This window comes from Hemiscyllium ocellatum (genome assembly GCF_020745735.1).
Source record: "Hemiscyllium ocellatum isolate sHemOce1 chromosome 40 unlocalized genomic scaffold, sHemOce1.pat.X.cur. SUPER_40_unloc_11, whole genome shotgun sequence".
Lineage (NCBI taxonomy): Eukaryota > Metazoa > Chordata > Chondrichthyes > Orectolobiformes > Hemiscylliidae > Hemiscyllium > Hemiscyllium ocellatum.
Genome location: NW_026867528.1, coordinates 293547 through 306046, shown reverse-complemented (window position 1 = coordinate 306046; position 12500 = coordinate 293547). Strand labels below are relative to the sequence as shown.

The window sequence follows — 12500 nt, the reverse complement described above, 5'->3', positions numbered from 1 at the left end:
AGGGCCGGCGCGGATCTGCAGCAACAGATAGTGTCTCTGTTGACGTGAGCAGCAGAGCAATTCTCTCTGTTTGGTCACCTGGCAAGTATCGATTTCCCAATCGACACCAGTAAAAACCGATTTATATTTATCTCGGTATTGTTGACGGGACCTTGATGATATCTGTAGACGATGTATTCAGCTCCTGTGTAACAGCCTGGACCCTCTAACATGGCGACTGTGTGTGTGTGTGTGTGTGTGTGTGTGTTCCTGACCCTCTAACATGGCGACTGTGTGTGTGTGTGTGTGTGTGTGTGTGTGTGTGTGTGTTCCTGACCCTCTAACATGGCGACTGTGTGTGTGTGTGTGTGTGTGTGTGTGTGTGTGTGTGTGTTCCTGACCCTCTAACATGGCGACTGTGTGTGTGTGTGTGTGTTCCTGACCCTCTAACATGGCGACTGTGTGTGTGTGTGTGTGTTCCTGACCCTCTAACATGGCGACTGTGTGTGTGTGTTCCTGACCCTCTAACATGGCGACTGTGTGTGTGTGTGTGTGTTCCTGACCCTCTAACATGGCGACTGTGTGTGTGTGTGTGTGTGTTCCTGACCCTCTAACATGGCGACTGTGTGTGTGTGTGTGTGTGTTCCTGACCCTCTAACATGGCGACTGTGTGTGTGTGTGTTCCTGACCCTCTAACATGGCGACTGTGTGTGTGTGTGTTCCTGACCCTCTAACATGGCGACTGTGTGTGTGTGTGTGTGTGTTCCTGACCCTCTAACATGGCGACTGTGTGTGTGTTGTGTGTGTGTGTGTGTGTGTGTGTTCCTGACCCTCTAACATGGCGACTGTGTGTGTGTGTGTTCCTGACCCTCTAACATGGCGACTGTGTGTGTGTGTGTGTGTTCCTGACCCTCTAACATGGCGACTGTGTGTGTGTGTGTGTGTGTTCCTGACCCTCTAACATGGCGACTGTGTGTGTGTGTGTGTGTGTTTGACTTGAAATCCAAGATGGCCACCCACTAGACGTTCCTCAAACGCCCCCCTCAGTGTCCGACCATCTCGCTCTTGAATACACACTGTGCAGCTGAACGTCCGCAACTCTGCTTTTTTTTTTGGGGGGGGTTGCTGGGGATTAGAATTCCGAAAATTGACCACCCTCCAATTCTGCTCAGCCGACTCCCAGAATGGCGGCCGCCTCCCTGACCCTGAGCCCCTGTTCCGCCCACCGGGGTGGGGGATTACTGGGGAAGGGGTGGTGTTGGTGAACTTCTCTTGAGGACAGTGCAGTGTCCAGGCCAGGGGTGGGCTCACCCTCGGGTGACCACGGCTTCTACTGTGTCAGTCTCTATCTCCCCACCCCCCCCTGTGTGTGTGTGTCTCTATCCCCCCCCCCCCCAGTGTGTGTGTGTCTCTATCCCCCCCCCCCAGTGTGTGTGTGTCTCTATCCCCCCCCCCAGTGTGTGTGTGTCTCTATCCCCCCCTCCCAGTGTGTGTGTGTCTCTATCCCCCCCTCCCAGTGTGTGTGTGTCTCTATCCCCCCCTCCCAGTGTGTGTGTGTCTCTATCCCCCCCTCCCAGTGTGTGTGTGTCTCTATCCCCCCCTCCCAGTGTGTGTGTGTCTCTATCCCCCCCTCCCAGTGTGTGTGTGTCTCTATCCCCCCCTCCCAGTGTGTGTGTGTCTCTATCCCCCCCCTCCCAGTGTGTGTGTGTCTCTATCCCCCCCTCCCAGTGTGTGTGTGTCTCTATCCCCCCCTCCCAGTGTGTGTGTGTCTCTATCCCCCCCTCCCAGTGTGTGTGTGTCTCTATCCCCCCCTCCCAGTGTGTGTGTGTCTCTATCCCCCCCTCCCAGTGTGTGTGTGTCTCTATCCCCCCCTCCCAGTGTGTGTGTGTCTCTATCCCCCCCTCCCAGTGTGTGTGTGTCTCTATCCCCCCCTCCCAGTGTGTGTGTGTCTCTATCCCCCCCTCCCAGTGTGTGTGTGTCTCTATCCCCCCCTCCCAGTGTGTGTGTGTCTCTATCCCCCCCTCCCAGTGTGTGTGTGTCTCTATCCCCCCCTCCCAGTGTGTGTGTGTCTCTATCCCCCCCTCCCAGTGTGTGTGTGTCTCTATCCCCCCCTCCCAGTGTGTGTGTGTCTCTATCCCCCCCTCCCAGTGTGTGTGTGTCTCTCTCCCCCCCTCCCAGTGTGTGTGTGTCTCTATCCCCCCCTCCCAGTGTGTGTGTGTCTCTATCCCCCCCTCCCAGTGTGTGTGTGTCTCTATCCCCCCCTCCCAGTGTGTGTGTGTGTCTCTATCCCCCCCTCCCAGTGTGTGTGTGTGTGTCTCTATCCCCCCCTCCCAGTGTGTGTGTGTCTCTATCCCCCCCTCCCAGTGTGTGTGTGTCTCTATCCCCCCCTCCCAGTGTGTGTGTGTCTCTATCCCCCCCTCCCAGTGTGTGTGTGTCTCTATCCCCCCCTCCCAGTGTGTGTGTGTCTCTATCCCCCCCTCCCAGTGTGTGTGTGTCTCTATCCCCCCCTCCCAGTGTGTGTGTGTCTCTATCCCCCCCTCCCAGTGTGTGTGTGTCTCTATCCCCCCCTCCCAGTGTGTGTGTGTCTCTATCCCCCCCTCCCAGTGTGTGTGTGTCTCTATCCCCCCCTCCCAGTGTGTGTGTGTCTCTATCCCCCCCTCCCAGTGTGTGTGTGTCTCTATCCCCCCCTCCCAGTGTGTGTGTGTCTCTATCCCCCCCTCCCAGTGTGTGTGTGTCTCTATCCCCCCCTCCCAGTGTGTGTGTGTCTCTATCCCCCCCTCCCAGTGTGTGTGTGTCTCTATCCCCCCCTCCCTGTGTGTGTGTGTCTCTATCCCCCCCTCCCAGTGTGTGTGTGTCTCTATCCCCCCCTCCCAGTGTGTGTGTGTCTCTATCCCCCCCCTCCCAGTGTGTGTGTGTCTCTATCCCCCCCCCCCCGTGTGTGTGTGTCTCTATCCCCCCCTCCCAGTGTGTGTGTGTCTCTATCCCCCCCTCCCAGTGTGTGTGTGTCTCTATCCCCCCCTCCCAGTGTGTGTGTGTCTCTATCCCCCCCCTCCCAGTGTGTGTGTGTCTCTATCCCCCCCTCCCAGTGTGTGTGTGTCTCTATCCCCCCCTCCCAGTGTGTGTGTGTCTCTATCCCCCCCTCCCAGTGTGTGTGTGTCTCTATCCCCCCCTCCCAGTGTGTGTGTGTCTCTATCCCCCCCTCCCAGTGTGTGTGTGTCTCTATCCCCCCCCCCAGTGTGTGTGTGTCTCTATCCCCCCCTCCCAGTGTGTGTGTGTCTCTATCCCCCCTCCCAGTGTGTGTGTGTCTCTATCCCCCCTCCCAGTGTGTGTGTGTCTCTATCCCCCCCTCCCAGTGTGTGTGTGTCTCTATCCCCCCCTCCCAGTGTGTGTGTGTCTCTATCCCCCCCTCCCAGTGTGTGTGTGTCTCTATCCCCCCCTCCCAGTGTGTGTGTGTCTCTATCCCCCCCTCCCAGTGTGTGTGTGTCTCTATCCCCCCCTCCCAGTGTGTGTGTCTGTCTCTATCCCCCCCTCCCAGTGTGTGTGTGTCTCTATCCCCCCCTCCCAGTGTGTGTCTGTCTCTATCCCCCCCTCCCAGTGTGTGTCTGTCTCTATCCCCCCCTCCCAGTGTGTGTCTGTCTCTATCCCCCCCTCCCAGTGTGTGTCTGTCTCTATCCCCCCCTCCCAGTGTGTGTCTGTCTCTATCCCCCCCTCCCAGTGTGTGTCTGTCTCTATCCCCCCCTCCCAGTGTGTGTCTGTCTCTATCCCCCCCCTCCCAGTGTGTGTCTGTCTCTATCCCCCCCTCCCAGTGTGTGTCTGTCTCTATCCCCCCCTCCCAGTGTGTGTCTCTCTCTCTGTGTGTCTCTCTCTCTGTGTGTCTGTCTCTCTGTGTGTCTCTCTCTCTGAACCCTTGACACCTCCACATTCCTGTGAGGAACCTTTGCTGTAAGTTGAGCGGGTCCCACCCAGGCCGAGCTGGTCTGTGGCCTTATGGGAAATGAGCGACCCAGAGACAGGACGCCCATGTGGCTCAGGGCCAGGAGGGAGCTGTTCTTGTTGTCTGTGTTTACCTCCTCCTCCATGCCCTCGCCTGGGACCAGGCTGGCTCTAACCCCCCTCACACCCATGCCTTGTCCACCACCCCTCCTGGCCTCCTCTTCCACTGGCTCCTGCCTCCTCATCCTTCCCCCCTCCTCGCGTTGTCAGCCCTCCCTGCGCTCTCTTCCCCTCCCCCCCCCCTACGAGCTGTGATCCCATCAGAGTTCGTTCTCCCAACCTGCGCAGAGAGGGAGGCTGTGTGTGGATGTGAGCAGGCCTCAGCATGCCTGTGTACGGTTGCCCGGGGCAACCAGGTGGTGCTGCGCCAAATCTGTGTGCCTCTCCGTCCAGAGTTAACCCCTGCCTGGCCGGCTGGAGTCCAGTCCAGTCCAGCCTGGCCCACCCCTTTCCAGGCGAGCGCGGTTTGACCCCGGACTGTCCAGTCCCGGCCTAGCCCAGAGCACGGCCTGCTGGGAGAGCCGGGGGTGGCTGACTGGAGTTGGCCATTTCTGGGCCTGAGCCAGCGACATGCGCCCACAGTTGCCGCGTTGTGAACCTTCAGTGACCCACCTCTCTCCCCACCCCCCTACCTCACCTCGCCCGAGGGCTATGGTACTCTGAGGTGGGTGGGGTGGGGGCACAGAACTGTAGACGGTGGGAGAGTGGTGTCGGGGGGGGCGAGGAGGGAACGTAGAGCTGATAGAACCAACCGATGGTTACCCTGAGTCCCTGCAACCCCCCTCTCCCGGACATTAGTCACATAGGTGCAAAGCAAGATCCCACAAATGATATTGTAGGTTCTTGAATGTCGCGCCGCACTGTGGGAGGGTCAGTGCTGAGGGAGGGCCGCACTGTGGGAGGGTCAGTGCTGAGGGAGGGCCGCGCTGTCGGAGGGTCAGTGCTGAGGGAGGGCCGCGCTGTCGGAGGGTCAGTGCTGAGGGAGGGCCGCGCTGTCGGAGGGTCAGTGCTGAGGGAGGGCCGCGCTGTCGGAGGGTCAGTGCTGAGGGAGGGCCGCGCTGTCGGAGGGAGGGGGCACTGTCTTACATATTAAACGTCGCAACATATGATCGCGTTCCATCTGGACGGTTCCCAGAATCCGGCTACTCCTGGGAACAGGAGCCAAAGGGTGTTCAGAGGTGTCATCATTGAGTAGTTTAATTCCGAGTCACTGCTTTGTGCCAGTATTTCGGTGTGGTTCTACCTCTGAGTAATATCTGAGTGACGTGTGGGGCGTGTTGCCCGTGGGAATGTTGAGTAAGCTTGGAACTTTGCAAAACGTCTCCATCTACCTCATGTTACAGTCCTGGGGCAATGTCCCAGAGGGTTGCGAAAAGTCATCCACTCCAGCCTGGGCCTGGAGACACATGTAGGCCCAGACCAGATCAGGGTGGCAGGTTCCTTCCCGAACGGGCCTCCGGGTTTTCCGACGGTTCGGATTCGCGGTCCCTTCATTCCGGATTCAAATTCCGTCATCCGCGGCGGCGGCTTTCCAGCCCCTGTCACCCACCCTCGGGGCAGGCAAATGGCCAATGGGCCGAATGGCTCCCGTTCAAATTCCGCCGTTCGCCGTGGCGGCATTCGAACCTGGGTACCCACAGCGTTTCCCCCTCGCCTCCCCTCTTCGGGCGTTGATGACTGTTTGGATACAGGTATTGTGCAGGGGTGCGGGGACTGGGCAGGAAGGGGGCTGAATGGCCCCCCTCCTGTCGCTGTGGGAAAGTCTGAGGAAGGGGCTGAATGGACATGTGGTAGGGTAATTTATTAAACTCTGACCTCTTGCACTCTGACCTTTGCTGTTGTTTTTCTCTCTCCTTCCCTCTCTTCCCTCTTCTCTCCCTCTCTCTCTCTCTCTCTTTCTCTTTTCCCTCCCTCCTGAACGTTCTGCCGTGGACCGGACTATAGAAGGGCCGATGTAGTACTGTTTTATTACTTTCATATACGTAACGTGTGCACCCAGGTGAGATATATCAATAAAAGGCCCTTCTTCGCCCCCACCTTCCTTCCTCCCACCCCTAGGGGGTGACACCATGGATGACTCCGATGTAGAGTCAACGGCCAGCATCCTGGCCTCAGTCAAGGAGCAGGAGATCCAGTTCGAGAGATTAACCCGAGCACTCGAGAATGAGAGACGCGGAGTCTCCCTGCAACTGCAGCGCGTGAAGCTGGGGCCTGATGGGATCGCTCCTACCGTCGCCAACGGCAACGGTACCCTCAGCTGGCGGTGGCAGGTAATCCTCGTTTACATCCCTGGGTCAATCCGGCATGCCATCCCATCTGCCATCTTGGATTGACCTTGCCATCCCATCCGCCATCTTGGATTGACCTTGCCATCCCATCCGCCATCTTGGATTGACCTTGCCATCCCATCAGCCATTTCCATTTCCATTTCCATTCCATCTCCTAACAGCCATGTCCAATCTGTGTCCTCTGACTGTGTCTGCCTCCTCCTCATCTCTACTGCTTCTCCCTCGGTTATCATCAAACCCACACCCCCACCCCCAACCTCATGGTATACCCCAGTGTCAGCATCCAGCACTCCCAGGGACAGCACGGGGTTAGATACAGTGTAGGGCTCCCTCTACATCCCCCTGACAGTGTGTCCCCCCTCCCACTTTATACCCAGTGCTCCCAGGGACAGGGACAGCACGGGGGGGTTAGATACAGTGTAGGGCTCCCTCTACATCCCCCTGACAGTGTGTCCCCCCTCCCACTGTATACCCAGTGTCAGCATCCAGCCCTCCCAGGGACAGGGACAGCATTGGGGGAGTGGGGGTTGGATCCAGTCCTTGTGACTCAGTCTCCCTGTGAATCTCTGTGCTGGTGAGTGAGGCCAGCTCCTGAGCAGACTCCCTGTCTCCTCGGGGGGTGTTGGCCCTGACACAGTCTGTTGTGAGACAGGTTTTGAAAGAAAGGCAGCGATGAAATGCTCCCTGCTCCCTCGGCCCCTGCTAGAGGTCGCTTTCTGACCGGACAGTGCACAGGGCCCCGCTGTTGCAGTGGGGGGACTCCCGTGCGGTGTTGGAGTTTAAAACTAGCCCAACTGGGACGTACCTGACGCACGTCCGACCTCCCGTTCAGGAGCATTTTAACCCGTAACGCGGTTTGCCCGCTCGAATGCTGTGATTGGCGTCACCGTACGTTCGGAGTGTCTCCGTTGGTAGGTTGGTTGGTGGTGGGGGCGCAGCGTTGGCGCAGGGAGATGACTGAACAAAGCCGTGCTGACCCGGCAGCTCCAAGGTGACGCCGACTGGGTGGCAGGAGGAAAGTTTGGTGTTTTGAATCCCGGCGAGTTGTCGAGGTCTGGAAACTGGGCCTGCAGGCGTGGTGCGGGGGAGAATTCGCAAGGCCGCAGTTGGGTTTTGGGGATGTGTTTTGGGGGGAGAGGGGGTGAGCAAAGTTGGGCGTCTCCGGCAGAGATGGGCCGAGCGGCCTCCCGCGTCAGCTCTGCGTTTCTTTTCTCAGAATAAATGTGCCCACACCCGGACCGGGGACAGGGATAAGTGGGTTTCTTCGGAATTTTTGTGCATGAGGTTATTGTGGGGAATGGGAGGGATTGGGGAAGGGGTCTGATCCATTGGGATTGTGTACACTGGGAGGGAATGGGGAAGGGGTTTGACCCAGTGGGATTGTGTACACTGGGAGGGAATGGGGAAGGGGTGTGATCCATTGGGATTGTGTACACTGGGAGGGAATGGGGAAGGGGTTTGACCCAGTAGGATTGTGTACAATGGGAGGGAATGGGGAAGGGGTGTGATCCAGTGGGATTGTGTACACTGGGAGGGAATGGGGAAGGGGTGTGATCCATTGGGATTGTGTACACTGGGAGGGAATGGGGAAGGGGTGTGATCCATTGGGATTGTGTACACTGGGAGGGAATGGGGAAGGGGTTTGACCCAGTAGGATTGTGTACAGTGGGAGGGAATGGGGAATGCGTTTGCAGATTTTGAAAACAGATGTGTCCGAGGTATGCCAAATATTTGGACTGAGTAAAAATGGGCCTTGACTTTTTCTATAAAGTGGTTAAAATGACTGGAATTTCCATCAGGAAGGTCACTCAGCAGCCTGGAACTGCAGCTAATCTCCCAAGGCGGAACGTGTCACATTCTTCTCCTCTGCAGGGAGGTTATTGGTTACTAAGTGGGTTTTGTGTATGTAGGGCACAGTAGAGAGTACTATTTACAGACTAGGTTAATGAGTAACTGCTGTATAACTCTGCTGTGTGCAAACACTCAACCATGGCTTACATCATCCCATCGAAAGGTACACAGTGGGAACACACCTCCCACTCATCCCAATCCCAGTCCCATCCAGATCATCATTCAGCTTTTCCCACTGTACACAATCCCACTGGGTCAAACCCCTTCCCTGTTCCCTCCCAGTGTACACAATCCCACTGGGTCAAACCCCTTCCCTGTTCCCTCCCAGTGTACACAATCCCACTGGGTCAAACCCCTTCCCTGTTCCCTCCCAGTGTACACAATCCCACTGGGTCAAACCCCTTCCCCGTTCCCTCCCAGTGTACACAATCCCAACGGATCACACCCCTTCCCCGTTCCCTCCCAGTGTACACAATCCCAATGGATCACACCCCTTCCCCGTTCCCTCCCATTGGCCACAATCCTACATTAAGTTTGTAAAGTAGGAGTTCTAATTCAGAAAGAACAACTTTCCCTTTGGAGTTGACATTGCACACGGCTGGGGACAGGAGTTATTTGGAGAGGGTGTTTTGGCGGGGCAAGGTCTGACTGTGAGGGTCCACTCAACTGTAGGCCCCGGAGTAGACAGGCCGAGGGGTGCAGTTGTGTGGGCCCATCTCTGGTTAATGCTACACCGGGGATAGGGTGCTGTCACCTCTGAGCTACAGGGCACAGGGTCGATCCCACGTAGTGAACCCTCAGGAGGCTCGGTGTCTCAGTGGTTAGCGCTGCTGCCTCACGGCGCCAGGGACCCAGCTTCGATCCCAGCCTTGGGGGTGACTGTCCGTGTGGAGTTTGCACATTCTCCCCGTGTCTGTGTGGGTTTCCTCCAGGTGCTCCGGTTTCCTCCCACAGTCCAAAGATGTGTAGGTCAGGGTGGATTGGCCGTGCTAAATTGTCCCATAGTGTTCAGGGATGTGTAGGTTAGGGTGGATTGGCCGTGCTAAATTGTCCCATAGTGTTCAGGGATGTGTCGGTTAGGGTGGATTGGCCGTGCTAAATTGTCCCACAGTGTTCAGGGATGTGTCGGTTATGGTGGATTGGCCGTGCTAAATTGTCCCACTGTGCTCAGGGATGTGTAGGTTAGGGTGGATTGGCCGTGCTAAATTGTCCCACAGTGTTCAGGGATGTGTAGGTTAGGGTGGATTGGCCGTGCTAAATTGTCCCATAGTGTTCAGGGATGTGCAGGTTAGGGTGGATTGGCCGTGCTAAATTGTCCCATAGTGTTCAGGGATGTGCAGGTTAGGGTGGATTGGCCGTGCTAAATTGTCCCATAGTGTTCAGGGATGTGCAGGTTAGGGTGGATTGGCCATGCTAAATTGTCCCCATCGTGCTCAGGGATGTGTAGGTTAGGGTGGAAGAGACAGGGATAAATATAGACTAATAGGGTAGGGCGTTGGGTCTGGGTGGGTTACTCTTCGGTGTGGACTTGTTGGGCCGAAGCGCCTATCACCACACTGTCGGGCTGCCAGGATTCTGCAAGGTTTCGGACAGTGCAAGAACCGTCCCTTCTCTGTCCTTGTGAGGTGGGGGGGGGGGTGGGGTCTCTCTCTGACACATTGTGGGCTTTCCACTGGGCTCCATCATTGAGAAGCGGGTGGTGGGTGGGTAGGATTGGTCACCGCAGTGTGTGTGTGTGTGTTGGGAATACTAACCAGTCTTTGTGTTACTGTCCCCTTCTCTCTCTCTCTCTCTCCCTTCTCTCTCTCTCCCCTCTGCTCGTCACCAGCAGACCCGAAACGGAATCGATCCCTGCGATGCTGAGAGAGAGTGCTTACTGCCCCTCCCTTTGCGTGTGAACAGATACGAGGTAGGTGGGTCGTTCTCCATGCTGCTGGCTTCCTTTCTAACCCCCCCCCCCCCCCCCCCCCCCTCTGCACCCCAGCACTGTCATGATCTGCACGCTCACCTCTTCAACTGAGAGTCAACTTGGGCGAAAACAGATAGCAGTCGTTTAATGCCCCCCACCCGCTCACTACTGAACAACCCAGATGGCCTCCTTCTTCAAGGACCGCAGATTCCACCCAGACGTGATCGACGATGCCCTCCACCGCATCTCCTCCACTTCCCGCTCCTCCGCCCTTGAGCCCCGCCCCTCCAACCGCCACCAGGACAGAACCCCACTGGTTCTCACCTACCACCCCACCAACCTCCGTATACAGCGTATCATCCGCCGTCATTTCCGCCACCTCCAAACGGACCCCACCACCAGGGATATATTTCCCTCCCCTCCCCTATCAGCGTTCAGGAGAGACCACTTCCTTCGTGACTCCCTCGTCAGGTCCACACCCCCCACCAACCCAACCTCCACTCCCGGCACCTTCCCCTGCAACCGCGAGAAGTGCAAAACTTGTGCCCACACCTCCTCCCTTACCTCTCTCCAAGGCCCCAAGGGATCCTTCCATATCCGTCACAAATTCACTTGCACCTCCACACACATCATCTATTGCATCCGCTACACCCGATGTGGCCTCCTCTATATTGGGGAGACGAGCCGCCTACTTGCGGAACGTTTCAGGGAACACCTCTGGGACACCCGGACCAACCAACCCAACCATCCCGTGGCTCAACACTTCAACTCCCCCTCCCACTCCGCCGAGGACATGCAGGTCCTTGGACTCCTCCATCGCCAGACCCTGGCCACACGACGGCTGGAAGAAGAGCGCCTCATCTTCCGCCTGGGAACCCTCCAACCACAAGGGATGAACTCGGATTTCTCCAGTTTCCTCATTTCCCCTCCCCCCACCTTGTCTCAGTTGGTTCCCTCAACTCAGCACCGCCCTCCTAACCTGCAATCTTCTTCCGGACCTCTCCGCCCCCACCCCACTCCGGCCTATCACCCTCACCTTGACCTCCTTCCACCTATCACATCTCCATCGCCCCTCCCTACCTTTTATCTTAGCCTGCCTGGCACCCTCTCCTCATCCCTGATGAAGGGCTCTGGCCCGAAACGTCGATTCTCCTGTTCCTTGGATGCTGCCTGACCTGCTGTGTTTTTCCAGCACCATGTTTTTTTTTTCCACCCACCTCCGGCCCATCTCTCGCCTTCCATGATACGTTGGCACACGTTACATTTACCAAATACCTCCGACAAAGTGAGGTTGTGATTGTCGTTCCTTCTCACTGAACTCTGGGAGAGCTGTCTCATAGAGTCATAGAGATGTACAGCACGGAAACAGGCCCTTCGGCCCAACTCCTCCATGCCGACCCAGATATCCCAACCCAATCTAGTCCCACCTGCCAGCACCCGGCCCATATCCCCCCAAACCCTTCCTATCCATATCCCCATCCAAATGCCTCTTAAATGTTGTCATTGTACCAGCCCCCACCACATCCTCTGGCAGCTCATCCCATACACGTACCACCCTCTGGGGGAAAAAGTTGCCCCTTAGGTCTCTCTCTCATATCTTTCCCCTCTCACCCCAAACCTATGCCCCTCTAGTTCTGGACCCTCCCCACCTCCAGGAGCAACCCGCTACGGCCATACTGACGGGATTATGTCGTACGGACAATATCCCAGGCACCACCATCAGGGTGGCACAACATCAAGGGCCCAGGGGTGGAGATTGCGCTGTTGGCTTCTACGTTCTGTCACCATCCCTGGGTAGGCCCTGTCCCAAGACAGACCCAGCAGAGGCGAGGGGTGGGGGGCAGGGAGAGCACGGTCAGGAGGGAGTTACCTTGGGAGTCCTCAACGTTGACCCCTGGACCCCATGAAGTCTCCTGGCATCATGTTAAACGCGGGTAGGGAAACCTCCCGATGATCGCCACGCACCATCCTCCCTTGGCTGATGAATCAGTACCCCTTAGGGGCAGCATGGTGGCTCGGTGGTTAGTGCTGCTGCCTCACGGCGCCAGAGACCCGGCTTCAATCCCAGCCTCGGGGGAGACTGTCTGTCTGTGTGGAGTTTGCACATTCTCCCCGTGTCTGTGTGGGTTTCCTCCGGGTGCTCTGGTTTCCTCCCACAGTCCAAAGATGTGTAGGTTAGGGTGGATTGGCGATGCTAAATTGTCCCATGGTGTTCAGGGATGTGTATGTTAGGGTGGATTGGCCGTGCTAAATTGTCCCACAGTGTTCAGGGATGTGTAGGTTATGGTGGATTGGCCGTGCTAAATTGTCCCACAGTGTTCAGGGATGTGTAGGTTAGGGTGGATTGGTCAGGGGTGAATATAGGATAATAGGGGAGGGGAATGGGTCTGGGTGGGTTACTCTTCGGAGGGTCGGTGTGGACTGGTTGGGCCGAAGGGCCTGTTTCCCACACTGTGGGGATTCTAAGATTCTCCGTTGTA

At 57.0% G+C, this 12500-nt stretch overlaps 1 protein-coding gene across 5 annotated transcripts in view; it reads left to right on the top strand.

Moving 5' to 3' along the window:
* The first annotated feature begins 5523 nt into the window (after positions 1 to 5523).
* Positions 5524 to 12500, top strand: part of ctnnd1 (catenin (cadherin-associated protein), delta 1) — a 32830-nt gene continuing 25853 nt past the window's right edge. The window contains exons 1-2 of one of the 5 annotated variants that reach the window (XM_060822265.1): positions 5524 to 5663; positions 9943 to 10020. In XM_060822265.1, the coding sequence (XP_060678248.1) occupies positions 5544 to 5663; positions 9943 to 10020 (198 nt within the window). In that variant the 5' untranslated portion in view covers positions 5524 to 5543. Of the gene's footprint in view, positions 5664 to 5993; positions 6243 to 9942; positions 10021 to 12500 lie in introns of those variants that run through there. The other 4 variants (XM_060822262.1, XM_060822263.1, XM_060822261.1 and 1 more) reach the window with 4 other exon arrangements.